Source organism: Achroia grisella, unplaced genomic scaffold (genome assembly GCF_030625045.1).
Source record: "Achroia grisella isolate CSIRO2021 unplaced genomic scaffold, CSIRO_AGI_Agris_v1 utg1061, whole genome shotgun sequence".
Taxonomy (NCBI): domain Eukaryota; kingdom Metazoa; phylum Arthropoda; class Insecta; order Lepidoptera; family Pyralidae; genus Achroia; species Achroia grisella.
In genome coordinates this window covers 173,702-195,552 of record NW_026712565.1, presented here as the reverse complement: position 1 = coordinate 195,552, position 21,851 = coordinate 173,702, and the positions used below count along the sequence as shown (strand labels likewise).

Genomic DNA, 21,851 nt, shown 5'->3' with positions numbered 1-21,851 from the left:
AAATTTTGAGTATTAATGTAGATGAAGCCTAATGTTTACTTGTTCAATACAATAATCAATAGAAAAAAAGGTCATTGCAATTTACTCCATCTTGGTTTCAAAATCAAATTGGTAGTATAAGAAATTTTACAACTGGCAACTCGGTTCGCGTCTACGATTTGTTTCTAAAGGGGTCGTCGATGACTTTGCGATTATACAGAATTACAAAGAAAAATTTTAACAATTTAGTGTGCTTTTGCTTTTTATTCAATACGTTTTTATAGTATAAGCATATAAATATACACAACATGGCCGGAGCTATGTTATTCGAAAGATCACGAGTGTCGTCGTCAACGAACAGAGAGGAAGACGTCCGCATGACTGACAAAATGGTTAGCACTGGCGAGGTGCCCGAAGATGACGAAGAAAACATAAGAGCTAAGGAGCAAGGCATTCTAAATCTCGGTGAAAAATATAAGAAAGAAGGCAAAGCTAAGGAATTGGCAGAACTAATTAAAGCAACAAGACCTTTCTTGAGCCTGATAAGCAAAGCGAAAGCTGCCAAATTGGTTCGTTCTTTGGTCGACTTCTTCCTCGACTTGGAAGCTGGTATCGGTATCGAGGTTCAGCTGTGTAAAGAGTGCATAGAATGGGCGAAGGAAGAACGTCGCACATTCCTCCGACAGTCTTTGGAGGCGAGATTGATCGCCCTCTACTTCGACACAGGTATGTACATAGAAGCCTTAGACTTGGCCACAGCACTACTCAGAGAGCTGAAAAAGTTAGATGACAAAAATTTATTAGTGGAAGTCCTCCTTTTAGAGAGTAAAACTTATCATGCACTTAGCAATTTGCCTAAAGCCCGTGCCTCATTGACGTCCGCTAGAACCACAGCAAATGCAATCTACTGTCCTCCTAAAATGCAGGCAGCACTTGATCTGCAATCAGGTATTCTTCACGCAGCAGATGAGCGCGATTTTAAAACTGCTTACTCATACTTCTATGAAGCATTTGAAGGTTACGATGGAGCTGATAGTCCTAAAGCATTAACAGCATTGAAATACATGTTACTGTCAAAGATTATGTTAAGTCAGGCAGAAGAAGTTTCCACAATATGTGGCAGTAAGGCAGCACTCAAGTATGCGGGCAAGGAACTGGAAGCAATGCGGGCTGTAGCAACTGCCTCTCACAAGAGATCACTTGCCGACTTCCAAGCTGCGTTAAAAACGTACAAACGAGAATTAGAAGAGGATGCAGTTGTTCGAGCTCACCTTGGAGCTCTGTATGACACAATGTTGGAACAGAACTTATGTCGTATTGTTGAACCCTATATGAGAGTACAAGTAGACCATGTGGCTCGCTCCATCCGCCTCCCTGTTGTACAAGTGGAAAAGAAACTCTCACAAATGATTTTGGACAAGAAACTGAATGGCATCCTGGATCAAGGAGAAGGTGTCCTTATTGTGTTCGACGAGTCCCCCCTTGAGAAAACTTATGAGACTGTCCTGGAGACCATCCATCATATGAGCAAGGTTGTTGATACTCTTTACCAGAAAGCCAAGAAACTTTCATAGAGCTATTTGTAAATTTGTTGTAGCATTAAAAATACTAATGTATATCAAGATAACCATAAATTTTCTGTTCAAATGGTTGTAAATGAAACTATTTTTTCAATGAATGCAAACCTTCATTTGTACCACAATGTTTTAAGCTATATAGTAACATGGAAAATATCACAAAAAAAAAGTAAAAAGTGTTGTAGAAATCGGGGAATTGCTGTTACACCACAATTCCATGGGCGGATATCATATATAATACTAAAGCTACCTTATTTTATTGTAAAAATATTCAATAGTTTGAAATTAATGATTCTAATCCTCAACTTTCATTTTATATACTTGTCCCTTTTTATATTAAGCTAGTGAAAAATTATAATATTCTGTTTTATTGAGAAAAATAAAAGGTGTTCTCCAAATGTTTGTTGTTGTTCACTTTACACCCACACACTGATTTAGCAAGTCATGTTATTTTAGTTGTTGGCAAGCAATGCTGATTCACAGACATACATTCTGTACTAAATGTATAATTTGTTGAGCAACTGTACTTAATTATAAAGCTGTGATATATGTACAGATTCAGTACACTAACAATTAATAGTACTTACTATTACTAGTAGTACTACTATTTGTAGTGTTAAATAAAATCCCACTATTCCACTTATCTCAAAGTACATAAAAATGAAGTATCACTAAACTACACTTTAGATGGTTGGACAGATTCGTATGAAATTCTGTGCAAAGATCATATTCAATATTAACATATATCCTTCATATTTAGACTTATTCAATAATGTGATTAGATGTATCCAATACAAATCATAGTACTTTATCAGTAGCTTTAACCGGTACTTCAACCTTAACCCATAATCAATTAAGTTTGGTGTAATAACATATATAAATATTATCAAGTATAGGGATAAATGGATAGAATAAAAGAAATAATTTATTAAAATTTTAACTGCCTGTCCGTCTGTTAGAGCCACCGGTGCTCCAATATTGACGGTACTTTTACTCGCAGATAGCTAATATTATAAGAAGTAGCTTAGCCTAAGTTACTTTGTTCATAGAAATTGTTTATTTTAATAGTAAAAAAAAATCCACGCCGACGAAGTCGTGGATAACAGCTAGTGTAATGATAAAAATATCTGCCGACAGGTGTTTGCATTGAACAATCCTGTTTTAGAACTTCGGTGGCCTTTTTATCCATTTATGGTGTAAGCAACGACTAGAGGTAGTAACATGAGTAGATTCACAGTATCTCTAACTAGAAATAAAGACCCTCAATTATAAGTATAGGCACGTATAGGTGTCACATATGAATGTACGTGTTTATACATATATGTATATGTATGTGTATCTATGTATGTTAATAATGGTTGTCAATGTTTTTCTTTTCTTTCTATAAGCAGAAATAGAATACTGTAAAACTAAATTAGTTCGTAAAATGGTTTTTATTTTTAACCAATTTCCTGCTGGTTTGTATTGTGTGAAGTCATTCGATTATGTTCGTTCTTTTTACATATTTTTATTGGTAATATTGGTATTGATAGGAGGTTATTGTTATCGTCGCTGCCCTATGGTAATAAAATAGATAATAAATACCTTGAATTTAACCAAAACTTTATCAGTACCAATTATAAAAGTTGGTACAGTAAGTTCACGATATTGTGAGCATCGTCCATGGTAGTAAAGTATTTTTATATGGAACTAGATGATTGTGCACTGAACTATGTAGCCTTCGGCTTCATCAGTGTGGAATAGACTACGAATGACGAATTTCTATACAAACTTTCATCCCCTTTTTTATTTTACCCCTACGAGTAAAATCTTTACTAACTCTGAATGTCATGTTTATTTATATTTAGTCAACAGTCTAAAAAATAAGACTCAAGCTTCTAGCTTTAAAAATGACGATACCTCCGTACAACCTTTCATTTCTCCTTTCAACCCCTTACAACCCTTTTTTCGCATTAAAACGTAGCCTATGCTCCTTCTCAGGGTCTAGACTACGTATGGTACAAATTTAATTTAAATCAGTTCAGTAGTTTTTGCGTGAAAGTGAGACAGACAGACAGAGTTCCTTTTCGCGTTTATAATATTTGTAAGGATTGAATCGAGTATCAGCGCTCTATCACGCTTATACTGGACCTATCTACCCGCAAAGAAGCTCAGCGTTGTTGTCTGAATATTAAATGCTATATCTACTGAAGTAAGCGGAATTGTTGTAATTTTAAAAAACTAATTTTACACCAGAGCTAAAAAAATTGTTTCAAAAATTCATAACTATTTTATGGAGATTTAAATTTTAATATTGGTTAAATACATACCACAAACAAAACATTAGTAACTCTCTAAATATATGACATATGAATTTTTGAAATAAAACAATCTAAAAGTTGGGTTTCTTTAACTTGAGAATTACGCTTTCTTCTGTCGGTAGGTATATATTTTTTTACCAAATCGATACAAAACTATGTTTAGAACATTCTAGATTTTTAACAAATAAGTATATAGGTGTGTCATTGTAGGTGATGACGCTATACTTAAACCTTCGCCTACGTTGTCCATAAATAGTTGCACTATTACCATTTGTGTTAGGAAAAACTGAGACAGGATAGAGTTTGTAGATTCTTGCGTATGTACTCTTAGTATAAAATAGGTTTGAAGTAACTGAAATTCCAATTCAAGTATATCTATAGGCTCCATCAGGCAGTTGGTTCACTATAAAGGCAATCAAACTCCCATGTTTCATCTAAAATTAATATTTTTCATTAAAGCTACTGGCTTCTTTGGAATACCTACATTAAATTATGACTCTTAAAGATACCGAGGTTAGTAATTTAATAATGCCATTTATATATCAAAAATATTTTAATTCAAATAATATTACAATACAAAGAGAGCTTATATTTTATATCACATTGCTAACTTCTATAATATTATTTATTATCCTTCATATAACTATAACAAAAAGTAATAAATGCACATGGAAATAAAAAAAATTACTCAACAGGTGTTAACATAAAAACAGAAATGATTCATTCAAGTGAAAATGCTATTGGTACAGACACTGTGCCTTGGATCTTTCTAGAATAGATAATGAAATCAAAGTTCCGTTATATGACGTCACCTCGTCATATAACGTTCAAACCATGTTTGAGCTCAATATAGACCTCTCGAGTAGTATATTCTTTGATACAGACCAACAAGAATAATAAGTAACAAAATGCCCTTACTAACAACTTAGGTAAGTATCTAATTAGTATAAATTAAAATGTGTGACCTCAGGAGGCAATGACCAAGTTCGTAAACATGTTTTATTAAAGCAGTTGGAACTCATTTCAATGAAGTTTACTTTACATTTGTCATGACATATCACAAGTGTTTATTTAAAACTGCGTGCTACAAAACATTTATATTTTTTTACTGCAAAATGCCGAGCATTTGTTCCTTCTTTATATATATATGTAGATAGACGAACTATATGTAGATAACACGTGGAGATTTGAGGAAACTTGGAACATAATTTATTGCAAGAGGATCATGTCCTTTTTCAAAATTCGTTGCTTGGTTCAGAATAAGATGAAAAACAGACAGACAATTTAGTTACCTATTATTTATTAATTATACTAACATTCTTTTGTTTTTATCTACACTTACGCTCTTTGCCGTAGCTGGCGTTACAACTTCACCAAATGAAAATGGGGTCGAGTGCAGAAAACACTATAAACATAGACTGAAGGCCAACTTCTGTTTGACAAATACGGCTTTGGTTTAAAGGCACTACTTTAGTACAAGGTTCGAAACTCGGCTTAAACAATTTATTTTTGATCTTCGTTGAAATGGTATCCGAGATTCCAGATCGAAGAGATCGGATGAGATTTTTTCGGTACCTCATACAATATTTTTATATTTATATAAACTAAGAGACATTAACAATGATTTAAACATACAACTGGTATTGATGTATAACACACATGCAAAAACAGAATACAATTCCTACATTTTTCACCGTATTTAGATGGTAATATTTAGTACAAGAAAAATCAACACTTGATTTATAAGCTAATTATCAGATATTCATAAAAATCTTCGATTAATTATTTATTAAAGAACCACATTTTTGTTTTACAAGCAGCTAGTTCTAGACAAGACTACTACAATTAACCTTTTTAAAGTCACACTCAATTATTATCTAACGAAAGGTTCAGCTTCATGCATCCTCCACTCAAAGACACAAAGTTACATAATTTAACCGCCTTAAAGAAGGGGGTCGAGAGCTCCATAACTTTTACAAAAGAAAATCGGAACTGCTTCATAAGAATTAAATTTGACTTGGAAAATTCTTACAATTAAATATTTTAATGGTTATACCTTAAGTTTGGTTCCATAGAAATTAAAAATCAAAATGGGACAACTAGTTTAATTTTTAAACCAAAATTAAATTGTTAGCAAAAACACAGATCATATCTATTATATCAGGGATATGGCCAACTAGATTAGATCAAGATCTCCTGTTTACTATAGAAACCCTGTGCGATCTACCAATTACATCCATATTCAAATCTTAAACGAAACAGCATAGTTCAGTACACAATCATGTAGTATTTTTTTATTTTATTGAGAAAACATAAATGTGAAAATTATTCTTAGTAACTAGGTAATTATTTATCTATATATTAGTGTATTGCGTCTGAGCATCTTCCACTAGTTTAGCGTAATCAAGTTTGTAGTTGGAAATTGCCAACCTTTTCTACGATTACGTTACGTAGACCAGATTGTCTTCGTATTTATATTTTTTGCCTTGCCACGATCTACTGGACTAATAGTCGATCGACCTGTTGACCACCCCTGTGTTATATGAGCTGTGTTTTTGCTAACAATTTAATTATATTTATTTTATATTACTTCCTCTACTCGGTTCACTTTCAAAAACCTTGTCCTGAGATGTTTCGTATCAAGCAGCATTGTTCCTCCTGTTGAATTCTTCGGTGTCTTCAGGTACATCCCACCTCGGGTTCCAGAACCCGGTGGGTGTTTTCGGACGGGCAGGGTTGTTCCGTCCGCGATGTTTAGAGCATTCATCCATTTTCTTAGCTAGCATTTCAGGGTTATCTCTGTACAGTTCGTCGTAGAACTGAAGAATGAAAATGTTATACATTTATAGGATCCCAAGTTCCCAAACTCATTGTATCCTCTGCGAGTATTACAAAGATATTTTTGCATATCAATTAGACTGAATATTAGGACTACTATCAATAAGTACATTTGTATAATTACCATAGTCATTGCAATAAATTATTTAAATTCAATTAATAATTTCGAGAACAGACATGTATATTTTATTATATCATATATATACTATATTCTATTACTTTAGATGTTGATAATTAATAAACCTGTGTATTAATTATCAACATCTAAAGATTTAGATAACATTTTTTAGTATTCCATCAATATTGATCATAAAGAGAATAGACAATCTACCTATAGACAAAATAACAAAAAATAATTACCACAATTGTTAGTTGTTTGTACCCCTTTTATTAACTTCAAACTACCACGATTATTTGAAGCATTGTCAACTACCGATATTGTGGTGAAAAGCCAAGAAAATACTTACGTCTCTGCATTCGTTGCAACTCCAGCCTGGCAAAGCGAGTTTTTCAGCTTTTTTTCTTACAGTCGGCTCCTTATATATTGGTTTTACCAGATCTGGTGTTTTTCTAGAGAAACAAAAGAACTAACTAAACATGTCTGAAGGGAAGTAAAGAAAGGAATAACATTATTTTCAATAAGTAAATAACTTGAAATTACAGTTTCGAGGTCGCATATATTAATTTATAAAAAATATAATATATTTTATAAGAGATAACTATTTATTTTTAATCTTTCGTGTTTAATATACATTATTTATTAATCGGGTTTTAACACGAATAATTTTATGGTAAATAAAACTTGGAGAGAGGTAAATATCTTTATTTATCATAATATTATTCGTGTTAGGACCCGGTTAACAATATAAATAATGTAAGATAACACTGTGTAATAAAAATACAACAATATTTCTACTCTACATTTGTAGATAATTTTCGTGGCGAATGAAAAACGTAACCAACGATCGATTGTTATAGATTTATTTGGATTAGTACAATAATCTAATCCCGGATGGAAATCGATATAAAGATTGGACTCCAGAGTAGACCCGCTGTATAGAATAAAGAACTCAGAACTTTTTAATCTTGATTATCTTATTAATAATTAATATTATAAATGCGAAAGTTTGTAAGTATGGATGTGTGACTCTTTCACGCAAAAACTACTGAACGGATTTTGATAAAACTTTACAGCAATATAGCTTATACATCAGAATAACACATAGGCTATATTTTATATTGAAAATTAACGCGGGTAAAACTGAGCATAGCTAGTAAAATATAAAGTGTACCTTTTAACTTGGTCTTGAAATGAGCCGATTTTTGGCAGTTTAATCTCCGACTGTAGTAAAGACATGCTGGAATCTATATGTCCGTCCTTTTCTGGTGTATTTAACAAATTTTTATTCTCAGCTAATGGTCTTTTTTGAGGACTGAAAGAAAATAGTCATAATAGGAATTAATTTAATCATAGTGTTAAATAAGATATACAAAAATACATTCAGAAATGTTTATCAATACTAATATTATAGGGAATGTAACTGTCTGTAGGTATAGAGGTATTTTGGAGCTTGGCTAAGGACATAGGCGTTTTATATACTTTCTATAATGAAAATAAAACTATAAAGGGAGGTATTAGGGTTGTCACTGTTCAATATGAGACAAAAAAGAATGAAATTACGATAATGATTACGGAAATGTTACCTGCACTGCATATTACGCTTCATATTCTCTTGGTTTCCTTCTAATTTATTCAAGTGTTCTAGAAGTGATATACTATCATTTGTTTCACAATGTGTTATGTCTTCATCCTCAAATTTGGACTTTGGTGACCTTCGTTTAGATTTATTTGGCGTCCTAAAAATATAAATAGCTATAGAAATATATATCCCGTTACGCTGCTGATACACAGTTGATTAGACGTCAGGTGGTGTGGCTGCTGTTATACAGTTGGTTAGTCGTTATTTTCCGCTGCTACTAACATTCTGATAGCCTCCGATGCATTGGGTTGCTATACCCTCTTTGGAGATGGACAGTGTACCCACCAAATACGTGTAGCCACCATTATTTGGCTACGCCGTCCTTCTCCAAATAACCGACTGTATAACAGCAGCCTTAGTTTAAACATTTATTGTACATTGTCAGTTTCTATCAAATTAAAACTTTTACCCGAATTCACGCAATATTACATATACGTAGAAAAATATAAATTAAAATACCTATTAGGCTGCAATAAATTAATTGAATTCTCAATATTAGTTGCATCAGAGTTGTTAGCCAAATGATTTTCTACATTCCATTGTTCTGATTTCTTTTCGGATTTGTCCCGTACAAGTGACAATGGTGTTTTGAATTTTGTTTGACTAGTTTTAGAAGTTATTTTATATCTGGAAATAAAATAAAATTGTTATAAAGGAAGCTATGAATATCAACCAATTTCATAAACAACACTAATGAATCAATAGCAAACTAAGCATACTTGCAGAGAATAAAATTCGCATTCTGCTTCGTTTCTATACTTTATACAATTGTCTAAGAGAAGATCTAATAATAAAAAGTCTATACTTTTTAGTTTATAATAGTATGTATCGGCAAGAATACTCATACTAAAAACTAGCGAGCTCTAATAAGATTGTTTGTTTTAATTTTTTTCGATGATGGAAATAGTTACTACTGGTTTTAGGTCACTATTAAATTACTTTTAAGCTAGCATTTGTAAATATTACAAAATGTTTATACACGTAATTCAAATTAGAATCATTATTCATCAATTCTCCATAAGATGAAGCATCATTTTATTGAAAAATTACGAATAATGATTTAGGTACTAAATAACTTTTAAGACTACAGTCTGAAGTTTAAATGGTGTATAAAAGTATACATACAAAGCTGTATAGTCAGTTGGTCCGCTTGTTGGTGAGGGCAGAATGGTATCATCACCTTCAATTGATTCTTTTTTAATAAGAGTCTGAAACAACGAGTATAAGTAAATAAGTATGATGCTCGTACTTCTAAAAGTTCGCTTGGTTATAAAGGTCCTTATAAATACACCCTTATACAGGAACAAATTGCAAGTAATGTATCATGTCAGATTGAACTTCACGCGTTTCCATCTTGAAACCATCATAATAAATTCATGGTGCATTTACCATAATTGATTAATTGACCTGATCTCATGCTCATATTATTCTCCATTGGTGCTCTGCCAGCGTAAACCGTTAGCGCAGGCGGATGCACTATTCTATTATCATCCATAAAAACTAGCAATCCTCTCCCTCCCTCTAATGGAGTATTGGCGCATTTCATTGCGCTCCACTCTCTTTGGCTAGGTTCATTCAAATCTCCAAGATATTATGGAAACTAGCGACCTATGAGGGAGAATGTTAAGTCTTCCTCTAGAATTCGAAAATTAAGGGAAATAAATATGATTTATGAATAGCTTAGAACTAGAAATATAATGATATTTGATTATAGTACCTGTACATTGCATTTAGTATCGCTTTTCACTCTGCTACCGCCAGAGAACTCTGGAGAACTAGTGAGGTCCACAGTATTGCATTGTTTCAGTGTAGTTAACGTCAGGCGAGACTGTTTCCACCTACCATTAGTTTTGTTACTAGTTGGCGTATGAATGAGAAGTTTTATGCTTTTCTTCTCCGGAGTATGCCTGTATAAAAGTAAATACTACAATTTTCTTATTGAATGTTAACGGTGACTGCGAAATTTAATATAATATGTACATGAAAAACACACTGGTAAGTAAAAAGATTTCTTAAAATTTTATTATGTTAAGATGCAAAATAAACAAATGGAGCAAACTAATGACTCTTTGGAATCCTAGAGACAGGATGTCAAAGAATACGTTGGAAATATGACATTCTGGAATAGGATTGCGGAAGACAGAGTTCAATGGAGAGAACTGGAGGAGGCCTATGCCAAAAGGCACATAGAGTTACGGTACATTTTATAAACCACAAAATGTATCCCAAAGAGCTAACAGTTTAGCACACCTCTTTACTGCCAGTGGTCGCAGTTTCGATTCCTTGCAATGTTTGTAACATTTGTATTCATGAGTATGCATGTTTGTATTTGTCTGGTTCTATGTACATAAGATGTATGTATTTACATAAAAAACATATCTATGTATTTAAATCAGTTATTTAACAACAATGACACAATTTTTGCTTAGCTTGGGACTAGACAACTCTGAATTATCCAAGGATATTATTGTTATTTCTTATCTTCCGATGCAAATTCTGAGCAAATATGGTGGTACCATAAATTTAAATATTAATGAAACCTTCTAAAATCTTATTTGAAATAGCTTTATAAGGCTTGATAAAGAAACTGACTACTCACCAATTATCTGGACATTTTTTTTTATCTCTATAGTCTGACGAATTTGTTTTATTCACTATGGTATTGAGTTTACGAGTATGTATTATAGGACTTTTACGACCAGTTGGTGTACCCTCTATCTCCACAAGAGACTCCTCTTTAAATGAATTATCAACTAACTTTGCTTCTTCAATCTCAGGGCTGTATACCTGAGACTCTGGTTCCTTTTTAACATTAACTGATCCTCCTTCACTTGGTGGGGTTAAGGCAGCTATTTCTCCACAAAGTATTTTGAATATCTCATTCAAAATCTTAAAATTTTTGGTTTCACTTAATGTGGTCAATGCTGATGCTGAAAAAATATTGTGTTATTGTTATTGTTTTTTTATATAAAATTACTGTTTATTCAAGGGACTTTAAAGAGATCAAATAATTGTATTTTTGTATTGATATCATTCACTGATAATTTATGTTCCTCAGTTAAAATTAAAATAGATTCTTTATAAGAATACTAGTTTATCTGTAACACTTTATGTGGTCTAGCCCCATTCAATTCTAATGGAGCCAAAATTCATACCCCTAATAGTTTACTTATAATTAAATATAAACTTACCAACAGACTGTATGATTTTATCCTTTGAGGCAATGACTTTCTTGAGTATTTCAGAACTGCTACAAGTATTACTGAGAACAGAAACATTGTAAATTTTGTAAATTCTTACTTACTATTTATTTGTAATTAATTTTAAGTAACTTAGATATAGTTTCCATTCAAACAGTGACATTTAGTACTTAAATGTGACATACTGTGGTGAGATGCTGGAATGCATTGTGAGAGGGATTAAACATTAGAATGTCACAAGTAAAGTTGTGCTTGAAAGCAGATTTTTTTATGGCTGATAATGGAATGAAGCATTCATCTGTGCTAACGGTTTCCACTAATGATAAAATAAGTGACAAATTCACCAAGTATTTATCACAATGGTTTTCAGGGGGAACCGCATGGAGCTCAACCTGATCTGGTACATTGCTAGCAATTAGATCATTAGTCAAGATTACTAACAATCCTCTTTCCCCCTGTCAAATACCATTGAGTTTGGTGATGTTCATGTATATAGGTGATGCTTGTCTATATTTATAAGGTGACATCTCTGCATGTTTGTCATTCCAGTTTCATAAAAATAATGGCTTTTGCTATTCAAACTTGTATAAAAATGTATATTTACCTGTCACATTTCGCTTTTAGCTCCATGAATTGAGTTTTATAGCTGTTTGAATCATTACTTAACTGCTCTATTGCTAAGACAAGTTCTAAAAAAAACCAAGTTCTTTATTAAATTTATTTTTTTAATAAAAATTAATAGATCATTATTGTGCACTATATGAGGAATGTGTTGTGATATCATTGCTTATCCTATTGCATAATTATTTGTCCTATTTTTCTGCAAATATTACATTGCTACATGTTAATACAGTACTCAGGATATAGTTACAGTACAGATAAAACTGTAAATTATGTATATAAATGTAAGACATCCCTTTCCTCTACTTAGATTATAATTTGGGTTGTGTGTTAACGAAACATAGGCAACTTCAACTAGAAGTTACAACTCTCTCTATTGGCAATCAGCTGAAAGATATTCGTGTTTCTTAATCAATTAAATAATAGCCTGTAACTTTTAGAACTTTTTGTACCTTTGCAGTGTGTTAAACTTTGTTGTAAATTACATTGAAGGGCGGCTATAGTTGAAAACGCCATTTTAAAAGTAAAACCCAGTAAAACCTTTCAATTATTTTAGATTTTTTTTGTGTATTTGAAATAAACCAAGATCAAATTATAAAAACAAATAAAAATATAAACGATAGATAGGTATTAAAAAAAAATTGTGTGAGCATATTCAAATTTGGGATTTAGCTACATTATTGAGTCAAATTTGGCATTTTTTAAATAATGCTAAAAAACACATGTAGCTTATTACACTATCACATTTCATAAAAATATGTTTCATCATGACTGGCAACATTGCCATTGTGTCATAAAAAAATAAATATAAAAGCAAAGGAATTTTGCTGTGTTTACCACGTAATTATTCTTTCTACTATTTTTGTTTGTCAAAAATATCGCTACTGTTTTATTTACCAATTTATTCGTTCCCTTAAATTGAATTCAAAATACATCAATAATTTTATTATATGTTGAACTAATCTATTTATAGTTATAAATGCATGTTGAATGCCTTTGCTTGTTTCATTCTTTTGAAAAAATTGAAATGGCGGCTATTTTGTTTTTATAGTTTTGTGTAATAATTCTATTTTATGTAGTATTTCATATTGTACTATACTTTTAATTATCCTTTCAGTTAAATAAGGTCAATGAATTATTTCGAATAGGTAAGGTTTCATAATAACCTTAAACAGACACAAAATGTTATCAGACGACGATTTGTTTGTGGTTATAGTAGATGACCAATTGGAAGCTACAAGTGCGAATACCAAAATTCCATTAGATTTTGAAATTAAAGAGGAACCTATCGATGAAGAACCAGAGAACATTGTCGATGTGGAGAATCTTTTAGAAGTGGCATCGAAGTTCGGTCAAGTAGAATATGTATTGCCTAATAATTCTCTGATTGAACATAGTTTGGAATCCAACAATAAACTAGAATTAAAGGGAAATGAATACACAATTTGTGTAGTAAAGCAGGAAGAACTTTCATCTGATCACGATGATGTAATTAGTGATATAGAAATTGAGGATACTGACTGCAAAGATAAGGATTATCACCCTGATATAGAGTTGGAAAGTGATGATGACAGTAAAAAACCCGTGATACGAGTATTAAAGCCAGATATGTGGAAATCGTATGTAGATGTGTTAAGGAAAAAGTTTCCAAAGTTGCGACGAGACTCCGCTGGGTTAATTAACGCATTGGTGGAAGTTATGAAAGTTGTTAAAAGACCACAACCACCTCCAAATTATTTTGTAATGAATGAATCGCAGTATCAGTAAGTAACATCAACAACAGGCTTAGCATTAATGTAAATCAAAATCAAATGGATTCAAATTAAAAAATGTAAACAATGTTATACAACTAAATGTTCATGAAGTTTAGTTGTAATGTTATTATTAATAATAAGCTATTTATCTATACATATAAATAAAATTGTAGTGTCTGTTTGTAACATTGAAATACTACATGCATATGAATATAAATATGGTACATACACCAAAATAACATTTTTTGTCTGTCTGTCTGTTTGTTTCGGTTAATCTCTGAAATGGCTGAACCGATTTTGATGGGACTTTTATTGGCAGGTAGCTGACGTAATAAGAAGTAACTTAGGCTACTTTTATTTTAGAAAATGAAAGTCGCAGGGAACAGCTTGATATTAATAATAATTATAAAATTAATAAATAGACTTTGATATAAAGCCCTAAAAGGTGAAATCTTATAGATAAAATATGTTACATATTAAATACAATATTAATTTAAACTTGATTCACCAGAATATTTTGGCCTATGAAATTGAATTTATTAATTATAGGGTTAATTTTAAATACAATTACAAATATACAAATACTTGTTGTCCCAGATGGCACTTTGATGTGTTGAATGCAACACTTGACATTTTTACTGGATCCAAATATATATTTGAAACCTGCTTGGTAGTGGGACAAGCCTATTGGCCATCATTGTGGTGCCATCCTTATTGTAGATGTCTCTCAAATTAGTTTCTATTTCTTTATATCAATGAGAAATGTAAACAGAAATAACTTTTTTTTATAGATTTGTACTTGCAAAAAAGTTCAAATCTGGTTCACAATAAAAATTTATAGAATACTGGCTAACAAAAAAGATCTAAGTGAACAGATGATGCAACTTCATTTTATACTATGTAAAGATTACTATACCAAGATGCATCCTGTATGTTGGTGTAGTAATTATTATGCACCCTGTATAATAGTCTATAATAACATTCTTTTCATTATATATGTATATGTATAATTTTAAATATAGCATTGTTGTAACCTCAGTATCTTTTGCTTTGTGAATCAAAACATTTATTCTACTTACATATTTGTTTCTATTCAGGTGTGTAAAATGTGGAGCTCTCACTAAAACAAATCCGGCCGCCTGGCTCCACTATCAAGAAAAGCATGGGAAACGTTACCTCACCTGTTTTGCTTGTGGCATGACATTTAGAAGGTAGGTCCAGCTGCAATAGGTGCAGTTGCAGATGATTTTTTTTACCAAAATCTCTATATATAGATAAATAAATATTTGGTTGGTTGGATATCTGTTAAATATATACCTATATTGTACTATAAGTATAAAATAGATATATAAGTAAAATGTATTTTTTATCATAAAAGTGGAACTTACAGTAAATAATCAAGGTAATCTTATTTAAATTATTTCGTTTTTTTTTTACTTTTTACAAGCATGCAAGTACTTGCATGCCTGCAAAGATATGTAAATTATTTTTATTTGATTTATGACATAGTTATATATTTTCCATTTGTTTGTCTATGGCAAACTGGAACTACTTAAGAATTTTTTATAAATTTTGAGTCACTTACACAGTGAATCAAAATTTATAAAAATTTCTTGTTGAAATAGTTGGACAAAACAATGTTTACAGAATTAGCTGGTAGAAAAAAAAACTAATATAATAATATGTTGTATAAACTTTTTGATAATGTATAAGTTGTATTTTTTCTGTAGGACGTTTTTATGTAATTTATTTTCTATTTTTTTTTACGGTAAATATAAATCAAAATATATACTTTAGGAGCATTAAATTGTTACCTATGTGAAAAACGTGTTTTTCATTTCAGCACAACAAATTTATACAAACACGAGAAGCTATGTCCCGCACCTGATGCTACTATCGTGCTGAAGGCTCGCGCCCTCACCCTCGGCCGCAAGGGGCGCGGTCGTCCATTCCTACCTAAATTCGATACTAAAAAAGCGTAAGAATGCGAATCATTTTTTTTTAATTCCATGGATGAGCGGGTATTGGATTGTTAGTAATGTGGATTAATAACCCCAGTAGTTATTAATCCAGATTACTATTATTGGGGTTATTAATCCACATTACCAACAATCCCATAACCGCAATTCTAGCAATGTACCATGTCAGATTGACCTCCACGCGTTTCCTTGTGGAAACCATCATGATAAATTACTGTTGAATTTACCACGATGGTCTAACTGATCTGACCTCATGCTCATCTCATCATCCTCCACTGGTGCCTCGCCAGCGTATACCGTTAGCGCAGGCAGGTGCGCCATTCAATTGAATAGTGAACCTGGATGTAATTACATCCATTAAAAAAACATTCCATGGATTCACCGTGCGAGTGCCTGGTCCATCGTGTCGCTGACAGGGAAACTGCGAGCAGTTCCCGGGACTTATGACTCGGATGTAGGTTTATCGTAACTTGCTTGCTAACTAACGTCAACATTACTTTAATGCGTTTGTGTTTCTCTCGCTGCCCATTCAAATTTGGTAGGAGGCTGCTAGTGCAGCTTTAGATACGCGTTTTAGTATAGAACGTACTTAAGAAGAGTTCCAGACAGGCCTAGATCAGAAAGTAGTAGAGCGATTTCGCTAGTATCTTTCTTGTTTCCACTTGAACCGCATATAAAGGCTACAAAGCCATTTCTACTTAATTAGTTAAGTTTGTTTTTTTTTATGAAAACATTTGTTTTTATTGTATGGGCTATATTGGGTACTATTTTCCATGGTGCAGTGAGCTCTACAAATATTATATGTTTAGTTTTTTCAAAAACAACAAAATATTCAGTCTAGTTAGTCTAGATCATAAAACACCTATTTTGTCTGGAATTTTATAATATGTACACATAATAATCAATGAAATAGGTACTTATTTCTATTATGTACATACAATTAAATAGTTTCATTTATTTTCAGCAGAGTCTCGCAGAAACGGTGAGTCAATATATCATATAATTACTTCTTTATTTTAATATTAATCCTGCCACTACAATAAAAATAGAAAACTTAATTCTAAAATACATACATACTTAAATGTATTTAGATAACGCCTTATATAAAATATTCTAATAATAAAAAGCTTGTTTGTTTCTTTATGTTTCTGATCTCTAGAAAGACTCTAGAAACTTTCACTTGGTATACTTTCATTTTTTTAAACCAAGGGTAAACATGTCGCAATATGTATATCCTCTACAGAACATCTGGTCATGTTAGGTGGTTAGTTCACTAGGATATTGACACTAGACTCTGTTTACCCCATCTGGGATAAGAGCTATGAAGGTATTTTTAACATAATACATACATTAGCTCAGCACATGTCTGTGTTGCAATGCAGTTCCATTTGTGCTTTAATTATATACCATTATTAAATAGATATTAATCTGTGGTTTTTACATATAACAAGTCTGTACTGCAATCAACTGCACTTTTTTTTATTTTAATATCTCACGACTGTGCCATGTAGTCCCAAGTCCCAAGTACCCATAAAACAAGCTCTGTTTAGAGCTTGTGTTATGGGTAGTAGACAATTGATATAAATAAATAGATACATTTTTTATAAATTCATACTTAATATACTTAAAAAACCGAGACCGATACAAACAGCCATACTCATGAATACAAATATTTGTACCGTGCGAGGAATCGAACCTGCGACCATCGGAAATGAAACGGAGTACCGCCGGAAACTGCTGGACCACCAAGGACGCCAATATTAAATAGAAGTTAATGTGGTTTTCAGGTATCCATGCAACTTGTGTCCAGCGGTGTTCAACAGTAAGTTTAACTTGAGATCGCACGAACATCTGCACCGCGGTGAGCGACCCTACAGATGCCACTCCTGTCCGGCCGCCTATACCGGCCCCTCTGCTCTTAGGGTTAGTTTTATACTACTAGTATTCGTTTTTTTAAATTTATTTACAAGCTTTACACATATACAGTTTATTTTTACAATTATCGTACATTATATTATAGTTTCTTTTTCTAATGGTTACGGCTACTGATTAGACTATTTCCTTTTGACAAAATTGCAATGGCATTTGCTTGTGATCATTGTATCCTCGCTAATTTGAATTTAAAAATCTGTATTTTTGTAAACATGTACGAGCTCATTTGAAAATAATAACTTTCTTGTTAGTTCTTCTTAACTTGAATGGACTCCGACTTGACGGTAGATTTTGACATATTATAAGAGTCTGTAATAGACCTGAATAAAGATATTTTGATTTGATTTTAAACAAAGTGATTTTCTTTTTGTTTATGAACAAAAAAAATATATAACGTATATGCTGTTAAAATTAAGATATAATTTTTATTGTTTTTAGTCATTTTGTAATAAATATTTTATTGCAGCGGCATATAGCGAAGCATAGCAATATCAAGTATACATGCGATCACTGTAAACGAGAGTTCGTTACAAAAACAAATCTCGTGACGCATATGGACACACATCTACGTGAGTATTGTTTTTTACTTCTCTATTTTATGGCAATTGAGCCGCAGTAGAGGGGATTTTCATATTATAATTACCAATTAAAAACATTTTTAGTCCTTCGAGCCGGATATATAGGTTTAGGTAGGCCGTTTGTTATATAGGTGTTAACCTACAATAATAATAGTATTATTAACCTACTACTACTACTACTTTGCATATTCTTATATTATTGCGTTCTTGCGAAAATCGAAGATTGAGTAAATACCTTGTATTTTAGTATCTTCAATAGTATTCAAAGAGTAATATATGTATAGTGACTGTAAATTTGATAAACCCACATGTCTGTGATGTTCTTTTTAACGACTAATGGGTGCTGACTGAAAACCAGCGCTGTATAGGTTCACCTCATTGAGCTGTTGCTGATATAGCTTTGTATGTTTTTTTTTGTTTTGTGTATTCTTTGCAATTTGATGGTGGCAATAAATGTTTTATCTATCTATCTAAGAGTATGTGTTTGGTATGTAGCGGAGCCCCGTTTCGCGTGCGAGTCGTGTCCCCGGCGCTACGCCACCCGCGCGGCTCTGAGACTGCATCAGCGCCGCGTACACCTGCAACTGCCGCCGCCCTGCGCCTGCCAGCTGTGTCCTAGAAGGTACAATTGGCCTGGTGGTTTTGCGGTTCAGCACGCCGCTTCACTTCCGATGGTCGCGGGTTCGATTCCTCGCACGTCACAAACATTTGTTTTCATGAGTTTTCTATATATAAGGGTGTACATATTTAAAAATATATTTAAGTATTTGCATGAGTTTAATATCCGTAATACAAGCACTTTCAATGATCTCGGGTTCGATACCTCGCACAGTATAAATATTTGTATTCATGAGTACATTTGTTTGCATTGTTCTGGATGTTTTCTATATAATAGTATGTATTTACATAAATGTATATGTGTTTGTATCAGTTTATACTAAACTGATACGAACACTTATATACATAATAATACAAGCTCTGCTTAGGTAGTCATTAGATTGGGCTATATGAATTGTCTGGGGTTACTTAAGGAGAGGAGATGGCAACTTACCCCCGGCAGAAGCACAGTCGGCCGGGGTTCAGGGCCCCAGGGAGAGAAACCGGCGTACAATGCGGGCAGAATCTAAAAGCACCGCTTTCTGCATCTTTCCCGGGAGTGAGCCGCCTCGGAATCCCAACCGTCTGAGATGTTGCTCCAGACTGGTTGGGATAAGACCGTTCACCGATATAACGATTGGAATGATTTCGGTGGACACCACCCCCCACATTTCGGTCACCTCGTGAGCCAGGTCGAGATATTTTCTCTTTTTCTCAGTTTCGGCTTTCACGAGGTTCACGTCATGCGGTATGGTGATGTCCACTAAAAACACCCTCGAGAGTGCCCGATCCATCACCACGGTATCAGGTTTGTTCGCAAGAACGGTCCTGTCCGTGATGATGGATCGGTCCCAGTAGAGCCTGACGCTGTCGCTTTCGAGGACAGGATGGGGCTCGTACTTATAGTACGGCAACCTCTCATTATAATAACATAACCTTGGTAGCCGGCATTACTCACTAGCTACACCGACTGAGAGATGTACGGTACAGGTGAATTAACTTGAAGACGTTTTTGCGTTTGTATTATGGACGGTCAGTGGCAAAAGGGGATTCTTAGTAATGTGGACTAATAATATAATAGTATATCTTGTTTATATTTTCAGATATCCCCGAATGTCAGTGTTAAAAAATCATATGAGGAAAGTTCACGGGATGATTTTAATGACACGCAGAGTAAGTTATATCTCATTATTATCTTCATAATTAGGGCCATCATCTTAATCATCATCATCAGTTCAGCCCGTATCTATCCATTGTTGGATATAGGGCTTTCCCAATAACTCCCACCATGTGCGATCTTCCGAAATACAAAAATCATTTATTCATGTAGGACAGTTCAGCCGCTTATGGACGTCAATATTTTATATTATAATTTTTTCCCCACCGTCCAACCTCTCTCACCTTATTGATGTCGTAGGTTCATCTGCAGGAGGGGCGTCCGATACTCCGTCGTCCCATATGGGGCCTCCACTCCATAACTTTTCTTCCCCATTTACCACCATTGACTCGGGCTGACATCATGAGTTGACATGACATGAGTTTTAGAGCCAGCCTTCTGTTAAATTGAGAAGCTTGTATATATCGTACTTGCTGTTACCCGCGACTTCGTTTATTTGTTTTTGAGATAAAAGAGCCTCATGACACTCTATCTTCAAATGCATTACAAATGTAACAAATAGACTGTCAGACAAACTATCGTGATCTGTGATATTGGTTATTATATTGTAAATATCTAAATGTTGGAGGAAGGGAATTGTTACTAATGTGAACTGATTTCATTAGTAGAGATTGTCAGGTAGACCTCTATGCAGTTACTACTGGAAACCATCGTAATAAGTTTCTAGTATTTTTTCCACGATGGGTTAACGGATACGACATCAGGCGCATCATATCATCTCATCATCCTCTACTGGTACCTCGCCAGCGTATACCGTTCTCGCAGGCGGGGTACCATTCCTTTAGCATACATAAAAAAATCTTGTACAGATGGCAATGCTTACGAGATAACAGATGATAAGGTATATTATTTACTAGTTGTGCCTTCGGTTTCACCCGCGTGAAATTTATAGCCTATATGTTACTCTGATGTATAAACTTTATTACTGTAAAGTTACATCAAAATCCGTTCAGTACTTTTTGCATGAAAGAGTAACAAACATCTATTCATACTCATAAACTTGCGCGTTTATAATATTAATAAGATTATATTTCTCTTGTTTGCAGATGTTCTTCAAACAATTACCAACACTGCCTGACGCCCAACTGGCGATGGATCCTAATGATTCGACACCTAAAATCAAGATTAAAATAAACGATTTTGATGACACTGAATTAATTTTGAACGAGCAAACAGGTTTCATAACAGGCAAACATATTAGTGCAGACGAGATGTTGGCGCAACCAGTGTCTTATATATTCACCAAGATGGAGAATGTCGAACAAAATGGTAACGACAGGAAGAGTAGGAAGCGACGAAAGAAACGTAATGACACTTCGTAGTCCATAACAGATTGTAAAATAGTTTTTTATGAGGTTATTACATAAATTCGTTACAAAGTGATTTTATTTAATTATCTAATTGTAAACGCAACATTGATCCCATAGTATTGTAACACAGTGGCTCCAATGTCCATATAAGCAATGAAAATGATTATTTTTCATTTTACGATATTAAATGCCGAATTTTTGCTTTTGATTGTTAAAATGTACCGGATTTTTATATGTATGTGATATATG

At 33.2% G+C, this 21,851-nt stretch overlaps 3 protein-coding genes across 5 annotated transcripts; 2 read left to right on the top strand and 1 right to left on the bottom strand.

Annotated features, from left to right (window-relative positions):
• The first annotated feature begins 135 nt into the window (after window positions 1-135).
• LOC131852332 (26S proteasome non-ATPase regulatory subunit 11) lies at window positions 136-1,947 on the top strand. The gene has a single exon (XM_059203032.1). The coding sequence runs from the start codon at window positions 288-290 to the stop codon at window positions 1,551-1,553; it is 1,266 nt and encodes a 421-aa protein (XP_059059015.1). The 5' UTR covers window positions 136-287; the 3' UTR covers window positions 1,554-1,947.
• A 3,389-nt stretch (window positions 1,948-5,336) lies between these two features.
• Window positions 5,337-12,976, bottom strand: LOC131851468 (uncharacterized). Its single transcript, XM_059202007.1, has 11 exons — window positions 12,728-12,976; window positions 12,259-12,343; window positions 11,646-11,716; window positions 11,054-11,384; window positions 10,172-10,361; window positions 9,580-9,662; window positions 8,914-9,081; window positions 8,399-8,551; window positions 7,987-8,127; window positions 7,162-7,264; window positions 5,337-6,675 (listed from the first exon to the last, which is right to left on the bottom strand). Exons 1-11 carry the CDS (start codon window positions 12,789-12,791, stop codon window positions 6,496-6,498), a joined length of 1,569 nt encoding a protein of 522 aa, XP_059057990.1. The 5' UTR covers window positions 12,792-12,976; the 3' UTR covers window positions 5,337-6,495.
• A 94-nt stretch (window positions 12,977-13,070) lies between these two features.
• Window positions 13,071-21,851, top strand: LOC131852110 (zinc finger protein 250-like). 3 transcript variants are annotated; one of them, XM_059202849.1, is made up of 10 exons: window positions 13,071-13,115; window positions 13,393-14,038; window positions 15,127-15,240; window positions 15,873-16,007; window positions 16,973-16,990; window positions 17,796-17,931; window positions 18,407-18,509; window positions 19,014-19,140; window positions 20,219-20,288; window positions 21,339-21,851. In XM_059202849.1, the coding sequence occupies exons 2-10, from the start codon at window positions 13,458-13,460 to the stop codon at window positions 21,612-21,614; spliced, it is 1,560 nt and encodes a 519-aa protein (XP_059058832.1). In that variant the 5' UTR covers window positions 13,071-13,115; window positions 13,393-13,457; the 3' UTR covers window positions 21,615-21,851. The 3 variants fall into 3 exon arrangements, with proteins under 3 accessions (XP_059058832.1, XP_059058909.1, XP_059058764.1); XM_059202926.1 differs by lacking the exon at window positions 13,071-13,115 and having other exon boundaries at window positions 13,299-14,038; window positions 16,976-16,990; XM_059202781.1 differs by lacking the exon at window positions 13,071-13,115 and having other exon boundaries at window positions 13,299-14,038.

Bases quoted from the DNA above. Each gene is read 5' to 3' on its own strand.
- LOC131852332 (XM_059203032.1), top strand. From the start codon at position 288: ATGGCCGGAGCTATGTTATTCGAAAGATCACGAGTGTCGTCGTCAACG.
- LOC131851468 (XM_059202007.1), bottom strand. From the start codon at position 12,791: ATGGCGTTTTCAACTATAGCCGCCCTTCAATGTAATTTACAACAAAGT. The intron at 11,385-11,645 runs GTAAGTTTATAT...ATATTTTTTCAG, and splicing joins TAAAATCATACAGTCTGTTG to CATCAGCATTGACCACATTA. The intron at 6,676-7,161 runs GTAAGTATTTTC...TTCATTCTTCAG, and splicing joins GTTGCAACGAATGCAGAGAC to TTCTACGACGAACTGTACAG.
- LOC131852110 (XM_059202849.1), top strand. From the start codon at position 13,458: ATGTTATCAGACGACGATTTGTTTGTGGTTATAGTAGATGACCAATTG. The intron at 17,932-18,406 runs GTTAGTTTTATA...ATTTTATTGCAG, and splicing joins CCGGCCCCTCTGCTCTTAGG to CGGCATATAGCGAAGCATAG. The intron at 18,510-19,013 runs GTGAGTATTGTT...TTTGGTATGTAG, and splicing joins GCATATGGACACACATCTAC to CGGAGCCCCGTTTCGCGTGC.